Here is a 26,276-nt window from a genome sequence, read left to right as displayed (position 1 = left end):
TCTAGTCTGATTATGTTGTAACGGACGTTTTTAACCACAGCTTCAGACTCACTAGCTGGATGTCATTTTCTTTCGCATGTGACAGCAGGGATTCCCTGATATTTCGACAAACTACCGTTGAACTGGGAGGTTAACATTTTTGTTAAAGCATGTTGAGCCTGGCAGGCTTTAATTTGAGCATCCAACTTTCCTGATAACTCCTCAATTCAGTGGCTGTTTGATGAAAATTTTGCTGGCTGTTATTTTAAAATCAGGAAAGAGAATGTTTATAGCAAGATTTTCTAGATACGCCAGCTTGGACTTATGTCAAGCACTGGTTCATAAACTAACCAAGGACAGGGCTGGTTGTTGCTTGAATGGAAGACCTTGAGGAAATCCAGCATGATGATGCAGCGGGTGGCACTCGTCTTTCTGAGTCAGCAACTGGAAGTGCTGTTTCTGAAATACATAAAACTGAGGCCTTTAATCTTTGGTCCCATTAGAGATTCCATAGTGCTTTTCAAAACGTGCTGAAGATAGATTTCTTGGCCAGATTCCAGCGTAGGTAATTAGTCCACCTACCTACAGTTCTTCCTACAATGTTGTGTTGCTGCGTTCTTTTAAACACCTGCCGTTTCACTTCTGGGATACCTGCAGTTGAGCAGTGGGTGAAATGAACCCTTTGTATAGCTGATCAGTTTTTCACCGGGTTGGAAGAATTGGATTTATATTTTACATTTATATACAGTTTAAGAGCTAAAAGGCTGATATGCTCCTAACTACTCTTGAGCTTTGAGAGGGTGGATAGGGAATTTGTTGGTTGTCACCCCTCCATCCCCCCCCCAGAATACTTCCTCCCAGATATATTGGTCACTAGCCTTGTGTAATACGCAAAGTGGGGTTTCCTATAACAATTGGAGCAATCCTTTTGGTGGTGAATGCAACCGTTGTCTGTTTTCTAACATCGCTCAATGCTGAAAATCCAGGCTCAGTTGATCGATGCTCAAGAAGCTAGTTGTTTCAGAGGTCCAAATTAGGTAGGTCACTCTTATTGACAGCAAACTAAGTGGCCAGAGTGGAACTGGCCCTGCATGTGTTACAAAAGGAAAGAGTCTAACAGTTTGAGGAGCAGCAAACTTTGGCAATTGTGCTGTTCCAGCTGCAAAAGAATTTGCTGATTGCTGTATTCAGAACTGCCTGTTGGCAAAATTATATCCCTGGAATAGGAAAGCTGAGAGGAGCAAATCGCTTGCTTCTCTTGATCTGGCTCGTGGTACTGAGCATGGAAAGCAATAGACTGGTTTTGTAAATTCTTATCCGAGTGAGGCGTTGATGGAATTTGAGGACATTGGCTGACGTTTCTTTCAAAGGGAGAGAGACTGATCCAGTTTTTCGTACGCTCCTTCCCCTGTGTGCCGTTAACCGACTCCCTGTGAGGCATTTGGGTTAGGTAGGAACACGTCTGAAATACAAGTTGTGGGTATTTTGTAGAAACATGACTGCAAATCTAAAGAGAGTTCCGTGCGGGAGAGGAGGCAGCTGCATCTGTTAAGTGGTATTCAGGGGCAGTACCTACAGATGGGTGGCGTCTTGCTGACTCTCTATTCTCTGGAATAGAGACAAGATCAAATGGATTTTGGGTGTTGCTGTGCACAGCTAGGGTCTTACAATGTTTTTTTTCCCCCCATGGCTTGGGAAGGAATCACAAACTTCTTAGCAGGGTGAACACAGGCCACTTGCATCCTGTTCCTTTTGTGAATCAGGTAGCTTGGCTCCTAAGTGGAATATCTTTGGGCTTGACTACACTGCCCCACAGTTTGGACTAAAGGGATGTGAACAGCCGTGCACACCAAAGTGCTGTGCTGTAACTGCCCCGTGTGGGCGCTTCGGGTGCAAACGTAAAGATCCCGAGTTCACACTAATTTAGTTCCTCTTGGACTTGGGACCTTTAAATTCATGCCTGCAGCGTCCACAGCACTTTGGTACTCGCTGCTATTCATACCACCGTAGTTCAAGCTGCAGGTTAATGTAGACATGCCCTGTGTTCTTGGGTGTGACAATCCTGAAAGTAAAAGTGGTAGGGGAAGCAGCATCTGCATTCTTCGGAAAGATAAACTCAGATAAGCCAGCTATCAGTATTAGTGGAATTAGCAAATTCCACTTAGGGTAGGCAAAATATAAATGACCAAAGTGTCCTGTTTGGTTCAAACTGGGCATGGTACACTTCACTTCCTCTCTCCAGCTGCACTGTATTGTATAGCATTGTCGTGTGTAGTTATTTGTGGGGGCTCGTTTTAGTGACAAGTGAGTCCTTCGTATACTTTTAAGCCCTTTGAGTTTCTTCTGCCTCAAAGGGGCAATCGAACCATCAATAGTCATTAAACATAAATGCTTCACTAAAGCTGGGACTAAATGAGAAAAGCAGGTGTAGAAGACCCTTCCTCCGAGAAGGAATTCCGATTCTGAACATGCAGTCTGTTTGAGCTTTCTAAAAGGTCCGGTCTTAAATTTGGAGCGATAGAGGTAGATGGAACGAGCTTTTCTAATGAGCATGCAGAGTGGGAGGTTATTTTAGTGTTTGTGTTGCAGAATGACCCCCTTATGTCTCCTTGAAGCCTCCATTGGTAGAGCTACACTGCAATTATAAACCCATGGCGGGCCCATGCCAACTGGCTGGGGCTGTGAGGTTTCTAAATTGTGGTGTAGACATCTGGGTTCTGGCTGGGGCCCAGGCTCTAGGACCCTGCAAGGTGGGAGGGTCCCAGAGCTCAAGGCTGCAGCCAGAGACCCAACTCAACACTGCAGTTAAACAGCCTCTGGGCCCCAGCCCCACATGCCTGAGTCAGCTAGGTTGTCTAATTGCAATGTCGACATACCCTGTGTGGTGAAAAATCCCAGCTCTTGTTAGTAATTGCTTTCCTCTTCGTTCTTCCTGACATTAGAATTGGCAGTAACTGTAACTCCACATTGTTTCTCTTTCATTCTGACAGTTTGTCCTCTAGAAGCCATTTGAAAATCAACACGTACGCATGCTGCCTTGCCAGGAAATCCAGTGGTTTTGCTTTCACTTCACCTGTGGCTACATTAAGATCTGTCTTCTTTCTAATGCTCTGTCTGCGCTGGGGGTTAACCAGTGTTATCTGAACCACTTTTAAACCATGCTCCAAACAGTTTCAGACTTAAGTTTGTCTGGCCAGTGTCATGAAGGCCCAAGTTCCCTCTAAGCTGTGCGGCCTCATGGCTGCGCAGCAGGCTATCAAGGGCTGTTGCGGCAAGAGAGGGCTGGGGGGAGTCTCCTCCCCCCCCTTTGGGGCAGCCTGCACCCCAAACCCCTCATCCCCAGCCCCACCCCAGAGCCCACACCCCCAGTCTAAGCCCTCACCCCCTGCACTCCAACCCTCTGCCCCAGCCCTGAGCCCCCTCCCACATCCTGAACCCCTCATCCCTGGCCCCACCCCAGAGCCCTAGCCGAATCCCTCATCCCCCTGCACCCCAACCCTCTGCCCCAGCCCTGAGCCCCCTCCCACACTCCAAACCCCTCGGCCCCACCCCCGCCACACATCACCTCCATATTGGTGCACATAACAAAATTAATTCCGCACATGGATGTAAAAAATAGAGGGAACATTGACTGAAGGCATACGTTAATGATTTAAAAACTGTTATAAAGAGTGCTTGACGTTCTGTGGTCTATAATCTAATCTCTGCATAACCGAATGCTTATAAAACATGATTTGATAACAGTTGTGCCCTGTTCCCACTGACTAGGGAAACTGTTATGCCTGAAATGGTTTTATGCAGCATTTAAAACTGGTTCATGTAATACAGTGTGGATAGAGAGGGATGTAGCCATGTGTCTGTATCCCATGAGTCTGTTAAGTAGAGATTCTTTTTACAAAAGGGTTAGAAACAAGCATGGAATTCTGGGATTTGTAGCCTTCCTTCATAAAAGGCACACAATAAGTCCAGACAGAATTCCTGAAATCTTCTCAGTTGCCATCAGAAACTAAAGAATGCTCCGGAAAGTGTGAGGTAGAAAGGCTGCCTATTACATTTGTAGTTAATCCTGCTCTACCTGGGGAAGGATAGTAAGAGTGAGGTTATGAAGTTTGGAATTTTCTCTGGAATTGTTAACTTCATGTATTGTTACATGTTGGTCCTCATTGTGAAAGTTGGTGTGGCCTTGCATGAATTAAGACCAATTTCTAGTTAGTCCCCTTAAATGTGAATAATTTGAGCCCGGTGTTACATGGGGCTGCAGTGCTATATGTCCTACCATATCTAATCCATGAAGATGGCTTCCTCCTTCTCCAGGACTTAGAGCCCCTGCTTGTCGCCAGAGTGGCTCAAAACAGTGAATTCTTTGGTACTTAAAGCATGGTGGACTTTGGGGAGTGGCGCAATGCCTGACTTCACCTCTTAGTTTATAGAATCTTATTCTGAGCGCACAGTCAGGTTTTCCGTGCCTTATGCCTGTTGGCTAGCTGTAACATCCATCCTTGAGAATGGAACGCAGGGTTTTTCTCCATTTCTCCCTATGGAAGATACTATCTGTAACTATTTTCTAGCACCTGCGTTTCTCATGTAGTTTTTCTCTTCTATAGGATTATATTTGCCCAAGGTGTGAATCTGGTTTTATTGAAGAACTTCCAGAGGAGCCCAGGTAATGTGTTGTTCCTGAAGGATACCGTGAACGTTAACTTGGAATCTTCTCTGTTCTGTTTCCTTTTCCTGGGGTGGGAGGTGTTACAAACTAAGGGGACCGGTTGGACAACCTCTAACGATATTTGGTTTTTCTCAGTGAAAACCTACTTGATTTTTCCAAAGTTGTAACATACTTAAATCACACACAGTCTGTGTCCACAACCATGTTTCCCAACCATGATGGATGGAAGCCTGACATCCTGACTAGTGACCTGTGGACATTCAGAGAACTTTCTGCAGTTTTGACTGGACTTTCTCTGCCCTGGGCTGCTTGCTCCAAACCGCTCTCTTTCCCACAATCTCTTCATCTTAGCTTCACTCCATACCTTCTCTTCTCCCATGCCTTGACCCCTCATCCCCCTGCCCTTTTCTTTCCTTTTAACTGATTCCCTGCTAATTAACCCCCCCCCCAAAAAAAAACCCCACCATGCAACTTAAATCCCATTTGCTGCCATCACATTGTTTACTCTGCTTGTATGTTCTACCTCTTCCTCCACCCTGCGTCTGTCTTGTCTAGTTGGTTTGTAAGCTCTTCGGGGGCAGGACCGTCTATTGTTCTGTGTTGCAGGATGCCCAGCATAATCATGCCCTGATCTTGGTTGGTCCTTAGGCACAACCAAAATATACATATTAATTTAAATGAAATAAACTGTTAGAAATCAGCTACTTATTTTCTGCTATGTAGACAATAGCACCTAGCTGTGGGTTAATTGGGGGTAGCTCCCCCGGAAATCTGAGAGAGCGTATGATGTCCCAGAGGCCACTGAGAAGAAACACCCACTATTCCAGGGGTTCTCAAACTGGGGGTCGGGACCCCTCAGGGGGTTGTGAGGTTATTACATGGGGGGTCGCGAGCTGTCAGCCTCCACCCCAAACCCTGCTTTGCCTCCAGCATTTATGTAGTGTTAAATATATTAAAAGTGTTTTTCATTTATAAGGGGGGTTGCACTCAGAGGCTTGCTATGTGAAAGGGGTCACCAGTACAAAAGTTAGAGAACCACTGCACTGTCCCATACACACAGCAGGAAGCAGTGATACACACACAGTTATACAGAATGTGATCAGGATGTGGTTTTTGCCTTGTAAAAAATGCTTTGATGTGTGGACACGCTGACCTGTTTTGGCTGTAATGGTGCGTTTGCCAGTGCAGGTTACACGTAATGTGATTCTTGGTCTTGACTTGCAGAGAGCGTGGCCTTGAGATTTAAACAATGCAAGGTGACAAGATGTTCAAGAGGTCCACTTGTTTGTTCTTAAACGTATAAGCAAGTCTCTGCCTACGTCAACTGTATCAAGTGTGCATTAGTTATTCCTTTGGATTGCAGTAGGTTTTCTAAACCCATGCAGAGGCATAGCTCCATGCTGAAAGGCAGCATTGTCTGGTGGATGGAGCTGGAAATCGTGCCTAGCTAATCCTAGCTCTGAGAGTGACTTGCTGTGACCTTGGCAGAGTCAATCAGGCGCTCTGAACCTCAGTTTACTCTGCTGTAAAACCAAGATAACATTTAGCACACGCATGAGCCATGAGGAGTAACGTTCATGCAGCTCTTTGAAAGCATAGCGCTATGTATTGTTAATAGTTCTCTTGTAATCATTTGCTAACTGTCATTCTCTGACTGGTCATGTGATTTTGCAGTGCAGAAAAGAGGACTGGTTCCAATGAGTGGGTTTGCAACAACAGCATTAAGCGTGTTTGCATCATTGTGATGTTGGCATCCTAAATCTTACCCTCATGGTGCTCTGGAGAACGTAGCTGAGTTGCCTAGGGGTGGAGTGGGTAGAGGAATGCTTGGCTGATGTAACAGGTGGGTCTTCTCTAGCAAAGTTACTGTTCTGCAGTTTCATGAGATGTGCACAAGGCAATCAACAAGAGGGGGAAAGATCTGAATATTCAGGGAAGTAAGGAACAGCATTAAACAAAAATTACATGAGCGATTGCGGTGGAAAACAGCAGCTGATGAGAAAATAATGTGTTGCCTGTGAAATGGTTTTGCACAACTCGTAAACGGGTGGGACGTTTGCCCCTACCGAGATCCCATCCCTTGCTTCCCTCTGCTGCAAAAGGCTTTCCATCGACCCCGCGCCGTCGCGAGTCAGCATTTCTGAGTCTAACCGATGCTGTTCGCTCTTCTCAGGAATGCTGAGAATGGTTCCAGCTCTTCCGCATCGACCAGCGATCAGAGCAGGCATCCATTCGAGGTGAGTAATAGCAGCTCCCCAGCCCCTGCTAGATTATTTTTTTCTTGCCGTTGAATCTGAATGTTTTCCACAGACCGATCATTTTATTATGTCCCCTGGATTTTGTCAAAGTTTGGGAGTAAATATCATCCAAGCGCCGCTTCTAGAACTCTCTAAATATGGCATTCTTCTCGGTGGACAGCTGCGTCTCCCCATATCCCGCTTTCGTTAGTGGGAGCCAGGCTGTGGTATATTGAACTGTTTATCTGGGTATGCCGTGGTCACCGTTTAAGGCAGGGGTGGGCAAACTTTTTGGCCTGAGGGCCACATTGGGGTTGCAAAACTGTATGGAGGGCCGGGTAGGGAAGGCTGTGCCTCCCCAAACAGCCTGGCTCCCGCCCCCTATCTGACACCTCCCAATTTCCGCCCCCTGACTGCCCCCCTCAGAACTCCCGACCCATCCAACCCCCCCTGCTCCTTGTCCCTTGATCGCCCCCGGGACCCCACCCCCATCCAACCCTCCTGATCCCAGTCCCCTGACTGCTCTGACCTCTATCCACACCCCCGTCACCTGACAGGCCCCCCGGGACTCCCACGCTTATCCATTGTCCCCCGTCCGCCCCCCAGAACCTCCGCCCCATCCGTCCATCTGCTGCTCCCTGTCCCCTGACTGCCCCCCAGAACCTCCCGCCCCTTATCCAACCCCCCGACCCCCTTACCATGCTGTTCAGAACAGCATGTCTGGCAGCCGCGCCGCCCGGCTGGAGCTAGACACACTGCCGCTCTGCTCGGCAGGAGCACGCAACCCCGCCACCCAGAGTGCTGCCCACGCGGCAGCATAGCTGCTGGGGAGGGGGGACAGCGGGAGAGGTGGCCGGGGGCTAGCCTCCCAGGCTGGGAGCTCAAGGGCCGGACAGGACGGTCCCGCGGGCCGTAGTTTGCCCACCTCTGGTTTAAAGAATCACCAGTTAGCCTCAGTGCCACACAGTGGTATCAGAAAAATAATGGTTATTTCCTAAATTTAATCTCGGCCGATGCTGTCTGCTCATTACAGAGCTGCTTCTCAGCACAGAGCCCTCAGCTGTGATGCTGGAGGCTGTCTGCAGAGTCTGGCTTTGTCTCATCACCGAGGCCTTTGTTGGGACCTGAATATTGTTAGTAGAAGTAAAGGCTCGCTCCTTGTGACCAATCTGCCTTGAATTCCCTTCACTACAGAACGTGGATCAGCACTTATTCACCTTGCCACAGGGCTATGGCCAGTTTGCCTTTGGGATTTTTGATGACAGCTTTGAGTTTCCTGCCTTTGGGTCCAGTGGCCAATCTGAAGACAACAGGGACGCCGAGAACCGGCGGGACAGAGAGCACCAGTCTCGGCACAGATATGGCGCAAGGCAGCCCCGAGCCCGCCTCACTGCACGGCGTGCCACTGGCAGGCACGAGGGAGTCCCAACGCTAGAAGGGTGAGAAGTGCTTTCGCTTTCTAAGGCTCTGCTCAGTGACCAGGGCTTGATTTTCTTTTTAAAGGGGTTTAGCTGAGAACCATAACATTTGTTTGTGTTCTCCATTCACGAGGACTAGTCCCTCACTAAAAACTTCCTGTGTCGCGTTCTTCTCCTTCACAGATGTCTTACTTTCCATGCAAACAGCTGCTTTTGGAAGATAACATTTCAGCCGGACTTTCAAGCCTGTATCTTGAGTGAAATTGGCCATGGTTTACCTGTACTCTACAATAGGTCATACCCCAAAGTAGGGAATATACCTGGGAGCTTTTAACTAAAAGATGCCCTAGACTGAGTAAGCATCTGTCTGCCCTGATTCTTTTCCTTGAGCTTGGTCCCTTGTGGGCAAAGCAGCATGAAACCCAGCTGATGTGTCCGATCCCTGGTGAATTTCTCCGCTCCTTGCAATCAGCAGTCGGAAATGCTGCTGCCACCTAGGCCTATGCTAAAGAGTAGGATCCCAGAGACACTGTCCACTTCCCACCTTTGTGTAGGAAAATGTTCCTCTCTGAATAAAATCCTTTGACTTCTTTCTGTGGCAAGAAATAAGTGGTCACTAGGGCCTGGTCTACACTGCGGGGGGTGGAATCGATCTAAGATACGCAACTTCAGCTACGAGAATAGCGTCGCTGAAGTCGATGTATCTTAGATTGACTTAGAATCACTTACTTGGCGTCCTCGCGGCGCGGGATCGACGGCCGCCACTCCGCTTCTGCCTCTCGCCGTGGTGGAGTTCCGGAGTTGGTGGCAGAGCGATCGGGGATCGATTTATCACGTCTACGCTAGACGCGATAAATTGATCCCTGATAGCTTGATCACTACCCGCCGATACGGCGGGTAGTGTAGACGTACCCTTGGATGCAGTTGCATCTTAAGCCGGATACCGTGTCTTACCTTTCGTTCCCCCTGATGGTACCACAGTATTTCCTAGCTACTCTGGACTTCCGGGCTGTTTGTGGGATTTAGTGTATCCTAGTTCTTATTTGATCTTGATTTTGCTGTCTTTCAGAATTATACAGCAGCTGGTCAATGGCATTATTGCACCTACAACAATACCAAACCTAGGACTAGGCCCTTGGTGAGTTGGAGTTACGGGTTACTCTACCTAAAGGTCTGGTTGTGTGTAGTCCCAGTGGAGACTAACACCCTGTTGTCTTTATTCTTAAAGGGGAGTCTTGCATTCGAATCCAATGGACTATGCCTGGGGTGCCAATGGCTTGGATGCAATTATTACACAGGTAAAACTGGCACCTGTTCTATGCGTATGCCACTGGGGGCTGCTCGTGTGCAGTGATTGGTCCTGGAGTGGAGGCCTTTCTCTAAGAAGCTACCCTTCTCCCTTCCATAGAGGGGTAGCACTGACATCTGTCTTGGTTAGTGGGGACTTACAGTCCAGTACGCCTCCAAACCCTACTGTTGAGTCAATGTGTATAAAAGTGTCTACACAAGGAGCTTAGGTTTGCACTCCATTGCCAGGGAAAATGTCTTTTGTTTCATGTTGCATGATTCGTGTGTCTTGAAATGCACCGGTAGGGAGCGCTCTGTTTACTTCCCCTGCAGTGGCTTATCCTGGAATGAGGCTTTTCAGTAACTGTTTCCTAAAGGAAGCAATGTATTTGAAAACCCAAGATCTGCACCTAGGGGGAACAATGTGACCAGAAACATGTTTCATTCGGGGCGTGGTTGTGATTCCAAAAGACAAGCATGTTCTCCTGTCTGCCACAAGATGACAACCTGTTTTATGGCCATTGGCGATTTAGGAAGGTAGAAGAGAGGGCCGCACTTGATTCTGCTCCTGATATTCCTCATGCTGTCCGATAACAAAGGCACCCATTAAATTTGTGGCAGGAACAATGTTTTAAATTTAAAAACATTAAGAGGAAATCATTCCTGTAGCATGTGTTCGGCAAGTGGAACTCACTGCTGGAGAGTTCTAAGACGAATTGTCATGACTGGGGCATGGGCGGTCAGACCTAGTGGTTGGAGCAGGAGTCGGGAATTCGGAAGCAGTCCAAAGCAGGGAGATCCCAGTTGCATGCACAACTTCCTGTTCCTGCGCTGGGTTTATATAGAAGTTGTGAACCAATCAGGACCTCCAGCATTCTGCCAATCAGATTCCAGGACTGGAGTCCTCGGCCAGGGGCTTCGATTCTGGCAACTGCTAGCAGGTCCCTGGGTGGCAGGTTGGAAGAGCCCTGTGGACCAGGGTTCAAGACTCGTGGTCCCCGCCGTCTATGCGCATGTTAAATCTCATGCTGAGGGTTGTCAGCTGGTCCATTTAGAGATCAGGATGGAATTTTTCTCCTCGGCGCAGCTCTGCAAAGTTGCCCAGCTCCGTGGTGGGGAATTAATATTTGAAGCATCAGGAGTTTAGCCAGCAGTAGAAGCAGGTGACAGGACACTGGGTTAGATGTCTCAATACCTTAACCTAACAAATCCTGCGTACCATCCAGCCGGTGTCGTTTTCCTGTACTGCATGGCGTTTTGTCTTTCAGTTATTAAATCAATTTGAAAACACTGGGCCGCCTCCAGCAGACAAAGAGAAGATCCAAGCGCTCCCCACCGTTCAGATAACAGAGGAACACGTAGGTACGTCCCCTGCCTCCTCAGCGAGTCGTCCAATGAAGAGCTTTGCAAAGCTTTCATGTGGTTTTTCCCTTGGGATTTTCATGTTGGCTCCTAATCTGTCGTAGGACTAAAGAATTCCAGAGGCAGAACTAGGCACAGCATCTCTCATACGCCTGCCTGAACGGAAGCACTGTAAAGCGGATACATTTGCACTAGGGAGTTAACTGCCCCAGTTTTAGAAGCTAATGTAGCTAGACGCGTATAAACGTTGGAGCCAGCAGAGAAGTTGGGGGACTGTCTTGGAAATGAGAGGTCTTTACTATCTCCTGGGCATTGTCGCTTTTTAGGGGAATCTCACACCGCTGTAGTGCCACTGGTAGGAGTGGTGGTGTAGAACAGCCGGCAGCATGCTTACCACTGCGTCGAGATCAGCTCAAGCTTCATTTTAAAGCCCAGACCAAACCTGTTGAGGAGTTTTCATACCTGACCCAATGCTTGTAGTTGGGTGGGGCCCATGGGTTTTGTTTCAGGTAGCACGGCTCTCGCACACGCTGTGCCGGACTCTGGGCCAGGAGCCCTATGCGGTCTGGTCTCCACCCCCGCACTCCACTCACCCCCCAGGAGGTTCTGTCCATGCCACTGCTGGGTGCACGTGGTACATGACACGTCTCACTCTGCTGGGGCTCCTTCCTACAGGACCGGGGAGCCCAGTCTGAGGCATGCCCCTGCAGGGAGCTCGGCTGCCTGGCAGCAGCTTCAGACAGCCCGAGCGCCTTTGGCCACGGAGTTTCCTGGCAGGCAGGCAGACGGGGGAGGAATCCAGCCCACCTGCCTGGCTAAGCCAGCATCGTCCCCCTGCTGTGCTGTGATATGTGTATCCCACCCCTATCTGCACAGCAGCACAACGTGGGCTCCCGGTGCACTCCGAGCCCCCTCGTGCTGCCCGGCTTCCTGTTAGGGAGAAGTGCCCCTTCCATGGCAGAGCCGGGCCGCTGTCCGCCGACTCCTTCAGCCCGCTGCTGCCACCTCCACTGAGCTCTGGGGACAGGGAACCGGATCCGTCCCTTGCTTCCTCCGAGGCCAAACCAGAGTGTGCGAGCGTCGAGTTCTTTTCATGCCTCATCTGACACCTGTAGTCAGGTTCCGGTCAGTCTGCAAGCCTCTGCCACTTTCTCTGCTAGATGAGACAGCCGTAAAAATGCACCCGGTGGGGCTGCAGCTGTGAAATTCTCCTGAAACGGTCAGCGCTGGTGCAGCCCCTGCGCGTAAACATCTCTTGGGAGCAGTGTTTGCTGGCTGTCCTAGCAGTGCATAGTAAAATGCTGGGCAGACTGGCTTACAGGAATAGATATTTGACTCTGTTAGGTTTAATACAGAATTAGGCTTGGCAGATCTTGATTTTTAGTTTTTATACTATCCGTGTTTATTTTTAAGCTTTTTCTTTATTTCTGTCTTCACAATGGGGGAATGATGGGAGGGATTGGACAATACTTATTTCATGACAGTATTCGTTGAGAGTCACAAAGTTAGTTTTGTAATTGTTAAAATACAAATTGTCGACCACATATGTCAAAATGTGCCAGGTACGTTTCCTTCACTCAAATTCTAATAGGTTCTCAGATGGCCTTTTTCTTTCTTTACCGGTGTGTACATTTTGATGATTGTTGATGGAAATATTTTTTCGTGGGTTTGTGTGTACGATGACATTGGCATTTAAAAATAAAAAAAATCGAATCTTTCCAAGCCTACACCTGAAACACTGGCAGCAGCGTGTTGCGGAAGGGAGTAAGAGAGACAATATAGGTCAGGAATTTGGGAGTAAGGTGGAGAGATACAGGCAGCTATCCCAAGTGGCAGACGCTCTGGAGGCAGTAGCTTTCTCCCCAGTGCTGGGGAGACTGAGAAAGGCCAGTTACCAGATGACCTAAGTCAAGAATAAAGAGAGTCGGGTTAGCTGGAGCACGTCCATGGCAGTTTTCAAAGCTGGGCAGCTCTGAACGGATTCCTGAAATGGCAGGGAAAGCCAGCGCTCATTCTGCTCCCAAGCGGGGAAAGAATAATACCGTCAGCCCTCTTGATTCATAGCTTTGTGTTTTTGTGACTCGCAGGTTCCGGGCTCGAGTGTCCGGTATGTAAAGAGGATTACACACTTGGTGAAAATGTCCGGCAATTACCCTGCAATCATCTATTCCACAATGGCTGTATAGTCCCTTGGCTGGAACAGGTGAGTTACACCAGCGTGCGGGATCCCTTTGATGCCAGGGGAATATTATAGACTCTGGACATGTTCCATTATACTGTTCTCATTGGCAAATATTTCTATATCCTGATGATGCCTGAGCGTGAGCAGCCGTTTGCCTCTGAAGAAGGAGGCTGTCAGCAGCGTGACCAGCTGTTACTCGCACTGTTCCCATGTCCTATGTCTAATCCTTTCTCTCTGCATTTTTTTTTTTTTTTAATCTCCAAAGCACGACACATGCCCCGTGTGCCGGAAAAGTTTAAGTGGACAAAACACTGCCACGAATCCCCCAGGACTCACGGGGATGAATTTCTCCTCCTCCTCGTCTTCCTCTTCCTCCAGCTCACCAAGTAATGAAAACTCGTCAAACAACTCATGAATCCTAGCCCAGCCCCTGTCCCGCGTTCCCTGTCCATAGCCCTTCCTCCCTAGCCAACATAAGCAACTAAGGGCCTTCCGGAGCGGAGCAAGGGGGGGAACTGAAACCCAGAAATTCCCTCACGAGGCCCCTGGTTCTTCAGAGACGAGACACCTCAGGCTCTCCAGTGGGGGGAAGTTCTCTGAATTCATCGCGTCGCCGCGTGGACTCTTAAAACTGCCGTGAAAGGCCGTTAAGCTTCACAGATTGGAAACCCAAGGTGCTGAGCGATTGGCTGCGACTCCAAGTGGGGGAAGGTGGTTTGTATGGTTTTGAGATTCCGCTCTTTATATTCTGCCCCCCGCTCCTCCATCCCTTATGCTTTGACGTTTTAAAACCTTTAAAATGACAGTGTAACAAAATCTGGTTTGCTCCGAGGATTTCCAAGTGGGGAGGGCGAGTGAGGGTGGGGGAGTTGCCACAGAAAATGTGAACTCTTGGAATAGACAGCTATCCCTCCCTCCCCTGCCACAGTCCCTTTTTGTTTTCTTTATAACTTCACCCTTCTCATAGTCAACACCGAAAGGGTTTTTATAATTTTAAATTATTACTGCTGTTAAATAAATGGACATTTCAGCTCAACAAAAAGGTATGCATGATTTGTGGATAAATACAGGGTAAGCTCGTCTGAGTACTGTACTATACCTTCCCAGCGGCAGGGCAGCCTGCCCTGAGATCATTGTGCCCTCGTTCCCTCCCCAGCGTGCCATAGGCTGGTACACGGTGACTTCTTTAGCACTAGGTTCCTACTGACCAACGCCCGTGTACATTGCCAGCCTGCAAATCGTCAAGCGCTGTCGGCTGCGGGATAGAAACTGCAGCATCCTTGTTCGGTTTTTGTATTTCTACCCCTCCTGCCAATCCCTGCAGTCCTGCCCTTCTCTCACCCTGGATGCGGAGTGTTGGCTGCAGGACTGGAATTGTACCAGAGTGAGGACCAGCCAAACACCATCGGGATCAGATCAAATACAGAGCAAGGGACGCTTGAGAAAAATGTATTTCACAGCTACTTCAAAATACAGCTGCTTTAAAAATTCCCAGGAGCTTGTGAATCGGTTTCCTTGCAAGAGTTGGTTTGCTGGGGGGAGGGGGGTGGGGGGAACTTTTGTCCTGCTGATCGGGGGGGCTTTTTTGGTATGAGGTTTTTTAATCGGATCCATTCTGGAGGGAGGAAGTCAGCGCGCGTATGCTCAAAGTTACGTTTTCATGGGTTGGGGGCAGGACATATTCCATTTACTGTTCTGATCACTTTAAAACTTCAGCTTCAGTGGCGGATGGTGTGATTCTGAAGGCATCCGTAGTAGGAACCGGTGGAGATGGGGGTTTTCCAGGCCTGCCTGCGGGATAGAGGTACCTGCCCCAGGTAAAGGAGAGGCTGTGACACAAGCTGTAGGTGGAGGATTAAGTGAAGCAACTGATCCCATGGAAGACCCCAAAGAAGCACTATGGGTGTGCGGCTCCAACTGAGCTCAGAGGCTGCCCAGTCAGCAGGGAGAGCCAGGTGGGAAATCTAGCTGTCGGACCACAGAAGATGCTGAATGATGTGTCTTCAGGGTGAGAGGTAGAAGCTTATTTCTGGAGTCAAGTGGTGGATTCTCAAAAAATCTGCTCTTGAGAGCTGGCCACACTGACATGGTCTTGCCTTAGAAGGAATCCTGGAGTCTTAGCCAAGATCAATGGGTGTGTGATATGCAATGTGTGTTGAAGGCCTTCACAGAAGCGTACGGGGAAAGGAAGATGGGTAAGGAGTCCGCTGCAGCGAGAGCCTTTTCCTCCAGGGTGGGACCGTGTGGCAAGGCACATGAGCATTCTCTCATCTCCAAGGCCAGGTTGGCAGGTTTTACCAATGTAGCTATGTCAGGAGTGTGGAAAAAATCACCCCCCCTAACTCGTGGCTTTGCCAGCAAAACCCTTTATGTAGACACATCTTATACCGCAAAAGGGACTCTTTCTGGTGTAGCTAATGTCATTCGGGGAGATGGTTTAACAGAAGAACTCCTTTTGCTGGTATAAGCTGCATCTCCCCTAGGGGACTTCGCCCAAAGCCTTTGTAGTGTGGCAGGAGCGCTGCCAGCTTTTTTGCTGCCCTAGGCGGCGGAAGGTCCCGCCCCCGAAATACCGCCGATGACCGGGGCGGCCGAAGATCTGGCCGCCGCCCCCCAAATGTTAGCGCCCTAGGCGACTGCCTAGGTCACCTAATGGGTTGCGCCGGCCCGTAGTGTGGACTAGCCCCAAGTCATGTGAGGTTTTTAACAGGACGAAGCTGTTATACCCTGCAAACTCACCGTTGCAGTTTTGTGTGTTGCCAGCAGGTGGAGCAACAGGCCCAGAGGTTTCAAACAATCTGGTTGTGGCATCTGAAGAAGTGGTTTTTTTACCCACGAAAGCTTATGCCCAAATACATCTGTTAGTCTTTAAGGTGCCACCAGACTCCTCATTGTTTTTGTGGATACAGACTAAGACGGCTGCCCCCCGATACTTGATGCCTTTATGTTGTAACTAAACTTTTATTCTGCCCTTGCTGCTGTGCTCAGGGAAATATGCTCCTGGTTAAGACCGGTTGGCTTTCTTCCTCTTCCAGCCACCTTTCTCCATCTCTCCTCCAGTCTGTCACCTCTTTTCCCTCCCTTTCAGTAACTTCCAGTCCCCCACCGGTGGAGCCAGCTCCCATTCCTTTTCCCCTCCTCCCATCTGCGAAAACCAGAAATAGTTCACCCTGCCATCTAAAGTGTCGTTGGTCATGTGCGTTATCGCCCCAGTCAGGTTAACGGTAAGCGAGGAAGTACGTACCTCTCTCATTGTTTCAGGCTTGCTGCAGACTCAGGCAGACACCACTGCCTCAGTTCCACTTGGTGCACGTTTGGAAGGTTATCTTCATAACTGGGGGGCTAGAAACCTTTTTATAAAATGAAAGTTTAGACTCCAGGTGGGCCACATAAACGTACCATGCTGGCTCGGGGCTATATGTTTGACACTATTGCTATAGGATGTGTAGTGACAAAGGCCAAAGTCATCGAGTCACCCCATTGTGATTAGGGTGATCCATATGAAAGTGACTGCCTTCCATATTTCCCCGCCATAGTGTATTTCCATTGGGGCAAACACAGATAGAACCAAAACCTAACTATCTGGGTTCTGAGTCTTTGGATCTCCTGGAAAAATCAGCCTATGGACCCTTCCTTGACTTCTCCAGCTTAGCTCCACTACCCAGACTGTTTGGGTTTGTTCTGCTTCATACTAAATCTGGAGTTTCCCTGTGTCCCACCGGTTTCCCGTTGCTTAATGTTGCCGGGCTACGATGCTGGTGACTCCTCTAAATTGACCTGTTGTCCTAAGGCGCCATTGCTGGTTGGCTTTTAGGACAGTCTCTGTTTTTAGGATTCAAGGGCAGAAACTCGGCTGTGCTCTGAAAGGGTGAGAATGCAATCAGGAAGCCGGTGCGCTGTGGAAAGGGGGAGGAGCTGGTAGACTCTGGCTGCTGGCCCCTTGTTGACAGTCCAGTTTGTGAAGTGGGGCCATGGGAGAGGCTGGTAGGATGACTTGAGCAATCCTGCCGCTGTACTTTCTGTTCCAGCGACACTTCATAAAACAAACTGGCTGTTACACGCCAGCTGGGTCACTTGGATTGCCACACGCTTCAAACCCTCTCGGCTTGCTTCTCAGTTGCCTTGTGCTGTTGAAAATCTTTTGACCTGTTTCATGTTAACTTGACAACTCTGGGTGGGAAGGAAGGTATGGTACTCCGGGTATCTCCTTTAGACGGTCGCTCCGACACCTCAACGACTTTCAACTGCATCTTTCTTGAGATACTCGCAGAGGTGCCTTCTGCACCATATGTTGCCTTTTATAGATTTGTTAAAGATGCATTAGGGCAAGATGGTTCTAGCCCTGCTTTGTGGAGGACGCGCAACTTCAAGTTTGTTACTGACATAAAGGAGGGACCGGTGCCATGAAAACCCAGGGGGTGTCTAAACATGCAGTGGTGATGGTTGTGGTAGCACCCAAAGCCTCAAATCAGGAGTGGGGACCCCACATCCTCCCAGAGAGTTAGATCATGACATCATAACCCCTTCCCGTTAAGGACGAGGTTTTCCAAAGAGTTCTGCTCCCATCTAGGCAAGTGGTCAGATGTTCTCAATGGGATGCTGCTCGGTGCTGAGTCCTTAAGAAAATCAGTCCAGAAGGGTATTCGTTCCCTCCAGTTCTTTATGCTCTGTCACGTGCAGGGCATTGATTGATCCTAGTTCAGCTATGCTGTTGAGGCTACTGGGAGTCTAAGGAAACCCTTAAGCACAGGGCTGTGTCTTAAGATCATCCAAGGGAGGATGGATGTTTGTCTAGAGCCTCTTCTTAAACTGTTTCGGAAGAAAAACTAGATCATTTTGCTAGAGGACGGAGCTGCTAAAACGTTTGGAGAAAAAGCCCAACTGTGCGTGCAGCGCGTGGCCATCGAAAGCATGCCTGGGATTCACACCAGGGTCTAATCCAGGGAAGCTACCCCTGAGCAGCGGTGCTGGAATGTTTCTCCCATCGCGCTTGCCAAGTGGACATGTGTCGTTGGGAAGTTCCTTTGAGCTTTCAAAAGGCTGGAATCTTCGGGACGGGGCGTCAGGGTCGGTGGCTTGTTTGGAACGTCCTGAGCTGGCTGGTGAGGCAGGAATTTTGTCACCCGCGCTGCCTTGCTTGAGGGCCAGCTCTCTCATAGCCCATGGACCTTGCTTCTGAGGATGAGTGGGTTTAGACCCAGGATGGACAGAAGGAAGCATTTACCTCGTCATTAAAACACAGGCCTGGGAGACAGGGAGGTAGGTTCTGTACCCAACTCTGCCATCGACTGAGACCTTGGACACCTTTGCTGTGTCTTCCCACTTGTAAAACAGGGATGTTCCCGACTCCACACAGGTATAGGGGGGCTTCATTCATTCATGTTTGTAAAACACACAGTCTCACAAACTGCCAGAAAGCTCCCAAGAGTTTCCTCTCCAGGCCCTTGTGGCTAACGGTGGTGGTGTGAGACCTGATTCTCTTTAGCAAGAGGCACCACGGGGTTAATGCGGGAGCTTTTCCCCTGAACACAGACCAATTCTAAAGCTGGTTTGGTGACAAAGCAAACAAGTCATGGTTTCTGCACAATTTTGATTCTCCAGAACCTGGCTCAGCACGGGTGTTGCAGAACTGGGCACGGCCGGAAGTGTGGGACGCTTCCGGGCTTGTGCTATGTCTGGTTCCAGCCAGCGGCGAGATCGCTACATTCACCCGGTTGTTTTCTTCAAAGGAAACGAGTCAGCGCTGTAGCCTGTGCCCCTTTAAGGACCGAGTTGCCTTCAGACACACTGAGCATGACTCAGTGGCGAAAGTACTAGCCTTAGACTCTGGATACCTGGGTTCGATTCCCTGCTGTGCCACACACCTTGGGCTCAGATCCTTAAAGGTTTGGGATCTGGGCCTTGATCTCTCTGCCTCTGTAAGCTGGGGGTAAAAGCACTGTCCTACCTCAGAGGGGTGTTGGGAGGAGGTCAGATTACCCGAGTGCTCAGTAATGGGGCTATGGAAGTCGCTCAGACCAGCACACCTGCATGCCATACACAGGGTGAGGTGCAAAATGAGGCACTTCCTGGAACTGTTTTTGGTTGGGGGCTTGAATCCCTGGGATCTAACCAACTAATAAAATCTAAAGCTTCCATCCCACTGTGCTTTGCTCTGGGTCTCATGGAGAAGGAAGCTTTTCTGGCCAGAACAGCGCTCCAACATTAATCCCTGAGATGGGGAGTGGGGGCGAATAGATCTCCTGGACTGTCTCATAGTGGGTGAGATCAGGAGCTCCATACGGGATCACAGGTGGCCTTTCCCGCACTGTAAGAGGATGCTGCTGTGTTCGGGAAGCTGTTGTCTCAGTCTGATGGGGTGGCTTGAGTCCACTAGCCTCATTTAGTTACTGAGAAACTGGGCTGCTCCTTGGAGCTTGACTTTGATTCCTTCTAAAGAGCTAGGGATTTCCCCTCTTATACCTTCCTCCTTCTCTTCCTGCTCCGGGAGGGGCTGCTTCAGGTGGAAGCGCAGTGAGTAGGAACAGGCAGCCGTTCTTACTTGATTCCACAGTGGAGCCTTTGATGTCCTGGGCAGAGCCCGACGCCCCGGTGTGAGAAGCTGGCAGCAGTAAAATGAAGATAGGCCAGTTCACCTACCAGCACAAAGGAGGAAGTGTGTCTGCTGCACCTGAGAGAGGTCAGAGGGGAGCCTGTCTAGTATACACCCAAGATCGGAATGTCTTGGTCAGGCTGGAGCAGCGGTCTGGTGTAGAGGCTACAGCTCTGACCCTGGGAGTCAGGAGATCTGGGGTCCACTCCTGGCTCTGCCATTGACCCGCTGTGTGCCCTTGGGCAAGTCACGTCCTCGCTCTGTGCCTCAGTTTCCCCTTCTACTCTTTGTCCAGTCTATTTAGATTGTGAGCTCTTCGGGGAAGGGATGTCGCTGTATGTACAGCACCTTGCACAGTGTGGTCCTGATCTCAGCTGGAGCCTGTCGATGTTCCTGTATCCCAGATGATAATCCCTTACAGGGCGGCTGCATCACAACTCCTTTCCTCAACAGGGTCACAGCTGGAGTGCAGGATCTGGGTTGCCCGTCGGTTTGCAGCCCACCTTCCAAGTCGTTCCGTAGTGCTTGGCGCCTGAGCAACTGGCACGTGTTTTCCTCGTGCTGAAGATGCGGAGACTCCCAAGTGATTGGGCGGCCTTACGAGCGGGAGCGTGCTGCACTGCGTGTGGGGGCAAGCGCCTGCTGGATGTAATAGCGGAGCTGAGCTGGCACCCACGCGCCGTTCGCAGGTACGAGGAGCGCGCACACAGCGATCGGCTTTGAACCGCCGCTTCGTAGCAGTTAGAACCCATCAGCGCCTCTCTCCACCTGGCTTCAGACCTACCTCGTTGGCTCCCCCTCTCCGGCTGGCGTGCCCTGCGCCTACCCAGAAAGCCCAACCGGAAGGGCAGAGTCTGCCGCTGCTCCGGCACGGAGGCCTTGGGTGAGAAGTTGTTCTTCCTGCCGGGTGGCGAGGGATAGGAAATCCAGTCACTGCCCTGGTTCGTGCTGCTGAAGTGCGGAGAAGGGAATTTCCTCCCGAATACAGATGGTAGCAGCAGGGTGACTCCTTGCGTAGTGATGCTTAGAAGGAAGCACGGGTGTCTTGCTTTCATTGTGGCAGGCCTTGTTTCCCCTGCCTGAAATCCACTGCGTAGGGCTGGGATTGCAGGCTGGGCTGTAACCTGGTGAACACATGCCGAGAACACAGTCCTCTCAGCACCTGGGAGCCCTTTGGTTCCCTCTGATTGTCCTTATCTGTGGAGGAACCGAGGAGGAGTATGAAGTCCAAGCTTGTTCTGGGAACGTTATCGGTGCCGTGAAGTGAGATGCCCCTGCAGTACCGTTGTTGAGCTAGGCAGGCTGCCTTGCCCTGGCCTCCTGGGACTAGTCTGGCTGTGAGTGGACCCCGAACTCTCTCACTATCTTATCTCTGCACAGTCTCTCTGGCTCCAGCAGTCTCCTGAGGACCCTTCCCTGATGGAGTCTCCTGCTGTTTGACAAGAGCTTGAATGGAGCCATGGCTTTCACTTTCTCTCAGCTCATTGCCTGTGGAGGGGGGAGAGGGGCACCTGTATCAATGGGATCACCGGGACGTATCTGTTTCCCCTTCCACCCTACTCTGACTGCTGGGACCAGCTCATCACCTGGACCAAATCTGGCCACTCCCAGCACTGACCTATTTAGGTCCTTACTGGGGAATGCCCAGTGGTGGTCATGAGTCCCGAGGATCTAGGTGGCGAGTCAGAGCCGCCCTATAAAGGGTCGAAAGGCTCCATTGTCTTGATCCCTTTACTGGGCTACTGTCTGGATCCAACGTCCTCGGGAAAAGTGAGCTCACTGGGGCCTGTGTGCTGTCAGTCTGACCCCTGCCGGGCTCTACGCTGGCCACGGGGCGTCCTTCATGGTGCTGTGAAAGAGCATCGCAGGACAGGTGCTCTGCTGTTTTAAAGCCCTATCGGCCCTTTGGTGGTGGGGAAAGGGGGAGACAAGACAAGGATTCAGAAAAGCAGGAGCCGCTGGTTCTCTTCAAACCATCTGTGCCCTGTTTCCTTCTCTCTTAGCTTTGCTCTTCAGGACCGATTCCATCACAGGTCTCGGTGCTGTACCTAGCTAATACTTTGCACCTGTAGATCTCAACGCCCTTGACCAAGGTAGCGAAGGCAATCACGGCTGTGCCCATCTAGCTGCCGTGTTCCAGAGCTGGCTGACGTCCGCTCTGTCTGGGAAAGGCGCAAGTTGTAGACGAGCGCTTTCAGCTTTGGGAAAGCCAAGCGGATGCAGCACAGAGACCCCAGAAGAGCAAAACTACAGAGGTTTTACCCCTCGTCCTCCTGCAATGGCACAGCCCCATGGCTACTGTAAAAGTACAGAACAGGGCTTTAATGTGCCTGGCCGCTTATAGACAGACACTGTATACATGTGCATTGATACGTCATTTAACAAAAACAACCCCAAAGTGTCTGGCCGTTCCCACTTGGGTGGCTCAGCCTCCCTTCAGCCGTGGTCCGTCTTTTGAGGGAACAATGGTTGGAGCATTATGCCCATAGATCGCGGGGGGGGGGGGGGAGCTGCCAGCGCTCGGGGTGACACACGCAGGATGATTCCACTTCCTGGGTCCACGGGGAGTCAGTTCTAGCCCAGTGGGGGGGGTCCAGCGCTGCTCACTGGAGAGCAGTTCCAAGTAGCAGTTTTAAATCCTTCACCGCTCCCGGGGCAGGGGGAGAGCCCATCTCCTTTTTCATTCCAAAAAATAATAAATAGCACAAAGAGTCCTTTTAAAGAAAACAACCCCCCAACCCGCCTCAGTCCAGGGCGGCTGCGTGCGGCTCAGGAGACTAGCATGGGCAGGAAGTGAGCGGAGAGGTGCTGGCGCCGCGTCTTGTCCCCCTGCCTGGGCCTGCCCTTGCCGTTGAGGGCCAGGAACATGGGGCGGTTCCCGGGGCGCCAGCGCAGCGAGGCGTAGGTGTTGTAGCCGTTCTCCTCGATGCGCTCTTTGAACTTGCAGTTGGGGTTAAACTCCTTCTGGGGAGACAGAAACGGGGCCGTGAGTGCGGTGCGGCTGGGGGGTGTCTTCTGACTGGGGGGGGGGGGGGGCTAGAGCAAGGAACCTCAAGAGTCTGGGGTTATATCCCCAGCTCCTGGCCGGGAATGAAGTTCCGAGGTTACAGCCGGAGAGTTCCAGCTCCAGGAAGGGAGTGGGGTGTAACAGAGCAAGACTCCGAGCAACGTGTGCATCCGTTTAGCAATGTGCTGCCGGCCCCCAGCAGTGAGGGCTTCCTTCCAGCAGCACGCTGCCTGTCTCTAAGCAGCTACCCGCCCCCTGACTTAGCAGCATCAGGCACAATGTCCTGAATGCCGGGCTGGGCTGAACAGGGTCCTGCTAGCTCCTATCCCAAATTCTCCAGCCGACCACTCTGATCCCTCGTCCAGAACGAAGCCACAAGCCGTGCTCCCCACAGAGCGTCCTGTAAGGAGGGCCGAGGAGAAGGGAAAAACAGCTTGCTACCTACCGACCCGTATACTTTCCCCTTCTTGTTCATGGCCAGGTAGAAACCCGTGTGCACGGATTTGATGGCTACGACGCCCACTCGCACCGACCGGATCTCCAGGATGCCTGCGGGGAAACAGAGAATTCAGGGCACTGAATCGGAAGAGTGGGTGTGGAAAACAGCTGCAAGTGCATGTGGAAAACAGCTGGGCTGCCATGGCGCAGGGCCCAAGGCGCTTCATTTCGTTAGCCAGCAAAGCCCCCGTGGAGACACATTTTGGCATCGCATTGCCTGCCACTGAAATGCAGCCACCTCTGGGGTGGAAGGTGGCAGCATTTAGCAGCTTATTACAGCAATACTATATTCAATACCTAAGAAGCCTTTCATCCAATCCGTTCAAGGGAGGCAGAGTTCAGTCAGCTAGGTTGGAATCTGTCGAGGGCACCCATGTGTGGATGATTCTGGTTGGACCTTTGTCAATGAGGCTGCCGGTAGCAAAACATCTTCCTATCGCTCCCTCAGCTTGCCTGACCTTTGATTTCCCAGTAACAGTCCGTAGGAGGCTTGAGTTAATTGAATGCCTCCCATCGCCAGAAAGCTGAGAGACAGACCGCTGCTGTCACCTGACTAACAAGGCGTTGCTTTATGCGGAGAAGCTTGTGTCTCTCACCAACAGAAGCTGGTCCAATAAAAGATATTCCCTTGCCCGTGTCGCTTGACAGGGGAGTGACTTGAGGCTGGAAAGTGAACCAACAAGTGACTGAGTTACAAATTGCTCCATTATCCGGGGGTAGCCGTGTTAGTCTGTATCTACAAAAACAACAAGGAGTCTGGTGGCACCTTAAAGACTAACAGATTTATTTGGGCATAAGCTTTCGTGGGTAAAAACCTCACTTCTTCGATGTATCCGAAGAAGTGAGGTTTTTACCCACGAAAGTTTATGCCCGAATAAATCTGTTAGTCTTTAAGGTGCCACCAGACTCCTTGTTGTTTTTGTAAATTGCTCCATTGAAACTCCCTGGCCGAGGAGAGCTTTAAGGAGGGATGGCAGAATAACCAGCAGTGCATGACCAAAGAGCTTACCATCTAAATGGACAACCGGTGGGAGATGAAACTGAGGCACAGAGATAAGCAGTGACTGGCAAGGTCATGGGCAGAGATGAGACTAGACCCCAGGTCTCTTGACTCCCAGTCCTGTGCGCTAGGCACTGGGCAACACAGCCTCCTAATTATTGGTTGTGTTGCAGGAGCACCAAGATCCCCCAATCAGAAAGCGGTGCCCCACTCTCCTAGGTGTCCATACACACAATGAAGAAAGCCGTGTTCCAAAAAGATTCAATCTAAATGAAGACTTTGGCCATGTTGGGATTTTTGGGCCGTAGATGAGTGCAGTGGGGACAGATGATGCACTTTCACTGAGGACCTCTTGGGCCAAACTCTGATCTTGGTTCTTCTAGTGAAAATCTGGAGTCACTCCATGGAGATCAATGGAGTGACGCCCGGTTTTCAGCAGTGTAAGATCAGAAATGAGTCCACTGAGAAATGCCAAGGTAAGCCCTACACTGCTTCAGAGCTTGACAACACTGCATGGGTGCTGTGTTATTTGTCTTGTGATAGTCCAGGGCCCCATCATACTAGGTGCAAAATGGGAGTCCCTGCCCACAGCAGAGAGTCCTTTCAATTCCTCCAGGCCTGGAGAGGTTTCTCCTTCCAGTCCCAATACAAAACAAAAAGACCCTTTGATACTGGGCTGGAGGGGGAGACTGGGTTTGCAGAGCTCCGCTCTGCGGCCTTCATCCTTCCAATCCGATCCCGCCCATGGCACAGAGTTGAGCCATACGCACTAAGGGAGGGTAATCCAGTTTCCTTGGGTTGCCCCAGCCTCGTGGGTAGAGAGTTGACAGCGTGTTCAGTAGAACTGCTTACACGTTTTCCATTGCCAGTTTTCCATCAGGAACTGTGGCTTCGACGAAATTGGCGGAAATGTATCGATGTTGTCGACATCGGACAGGAAATTATTAAAGTGATTTCGTTTTGACTTCATTGTTTCAACTTTTACGGTATAATTTAGAATACAGACCAAAGTCAAAACATTTAGACTTTTAATATAGCACAAAATGAACCAAAGTCAAAATATCTCCGTAGCGGCTGGTTTTGATGATTTGGAAATGAAATCTAGTCCTTTTCACTGTGCGATACACTTAGAAATTTTGACTTTTCCCTTGGCTTCGGCTCAAGAGATGATCCTCAGCTGGGGTGAAGCTGCAGAACGCCACTGACCTCAATGGATCTACAGTGACTTTAGGCCAGTTTAGAGATTAACAAATTTATCTGGGCATAAGCTTTAGCCCAGGAAATCTTATGCCCAAATAAATGTGTTAGTCTCTAAGGTGCCACAAGGACTCCTCGTTGTTTTTGCTGATACAGACTAACACGGCTGCCCACTCTGAAACCTTTATGCCAACTGCGGTTCTGCCCCAAAGCCTCTATCCCCAGGAGCTCAGACAACACAGAATGCCCTGGAATGCACAAAGAAGAAAAGTAATGTAGCTCACCAGACTGTCCTGATCACACGCACGCACGTGTTGATGTTGATTGAGCTCATCAGTGCAAACAGTTCCTGCCCTTGTCTGGGCTCAGGGGCCAGCTACTCAGATGCCGGAATCGGGGCTATTCCTGAATGCAGACAACGCCCTTAGAGTGATGGTGTTTTTATGATGCTAATACCTAGTGGTTACATGGGGCTTTTTCATCCGTAGATCTCAAAGTGCTTTACAGAGGAGGTCTGTATCATTATCCTCCTTGTACAAATGGGGAAACTGAGGCACAGAGCAATGTCATTTTCTTCTTTTGTACGTGCCCCAAGTTGATATCTAGACTGTTCAGCCCTCTAATGGCTGCATCATTGAGGGCACCAAGGTGTTGCAGTCCACCCTCCAATCTTCTAAACGTGCACTCCTGCCTCACTGCCCCACCCTCCCAATCTGCGAAGATTGGACTAAGCCACCTTTCTGCATTGTGGTAGCCGCTCTGGACCATGCAGGCAGCAGTCTGTGTAGCCTAGTCTAGGATCTGCATCCCAAGTTGCAAGCACGTCAATTAGGGCTTCTGAAATTCATTTC

The 26,276-nt window shown here is 50.2% G+C and overlaps 2 protein-coding genes across 5 annotated transcripts in view; one reads left to right on the top strand and one right to left on the bottom strand.

Moving 5' to 3' along the window:
- RNF126 (ring finger protein 126) overlaps window positions 1–14,623 on the top strand; it is an 18,193-nt gene extending 3,570 nt beyond the window's left edge. Inside the window, exons 2-9 of the mRNA XM_005281059.5 lie at window positions 4,584–4,642; window positions 6,819–6,882; window positions 8,077–8,321; window positions 9,370–9,438; window positions 9,529–9,598; window positions 10,856–10,949; window positions 13,037–13,152; window positions 13,397–14,623. Of these exons, the coding sequence (XP_005281116.1) occupies window positions 4,584–4,642; window positions 6,819–6,882; window positions 8,077–8,321; window positions 9,370–9,438; window positions 9,529–9,598; window positions 10,856–10,949; window positions 13,037–13,152; window positions 13,397–13,546 (867 nt within the window). The 3' untranslated portion in view covers window positions 13,547–14,623. The remainder of the gene's footprint in view (window positions 1–4,583; window positions 4,643–6,818; window positions 6,883–8,076; window positions 8,322–9,369; window positions 9,439–9,528; window positions 9,599–10,855; window positions 10,950–13,036; window positions 13,153–13,396) is intronic.
- The window catches only part of FGF22 (fibroblast growth factor 22), a 25,102-nt gene continuing 12,695 nt past the window's right edge, over window positions 13,870–26,276 (bottom strand). For 3 of the 4 annotated variants that reach the window (XM_008168869.4, XM_065578590.1, XM_042861889.2), the window contains 2 exons: window positions 23,176–23,279; window positions 13,870–22,687 (listed from right to left, as the gene is read on the bottom strand). In XM_008168869.4, the coding sequence (XP_008167091.2) occupies window positions 22,493–22,687; window positions 23,176–23,279 (299 nt within the window). In that variant the 3' untranslated portion in view covers window positions 13,870–22,492. The remainder of the gene's footprint in view (window positions 22,688–23,175; window positions 23,280–26,276) is intronic. The other variant, XM_042861888.2, reaches the window with a different exon arrangement.

The sequence above is a fragment of the Chrysemys picta genome, chromosome 25, assembly GCF_011386835.1.
Source record: "Chrysemys picta bellii isolate R12L10 chromosome 25, ASM1138683v2, whole genome shotgun sequence".
NCBI lineage: Eukaryota > Metazoa > Chordata > Testudines > Emydidae > Chrysemys > Chrysemys picta.
The sequence above is the reverse complement of the archived record's forward strand: the minus strand, read 5'-3'. Positions and strand labels throughout refer to the sequence as shown.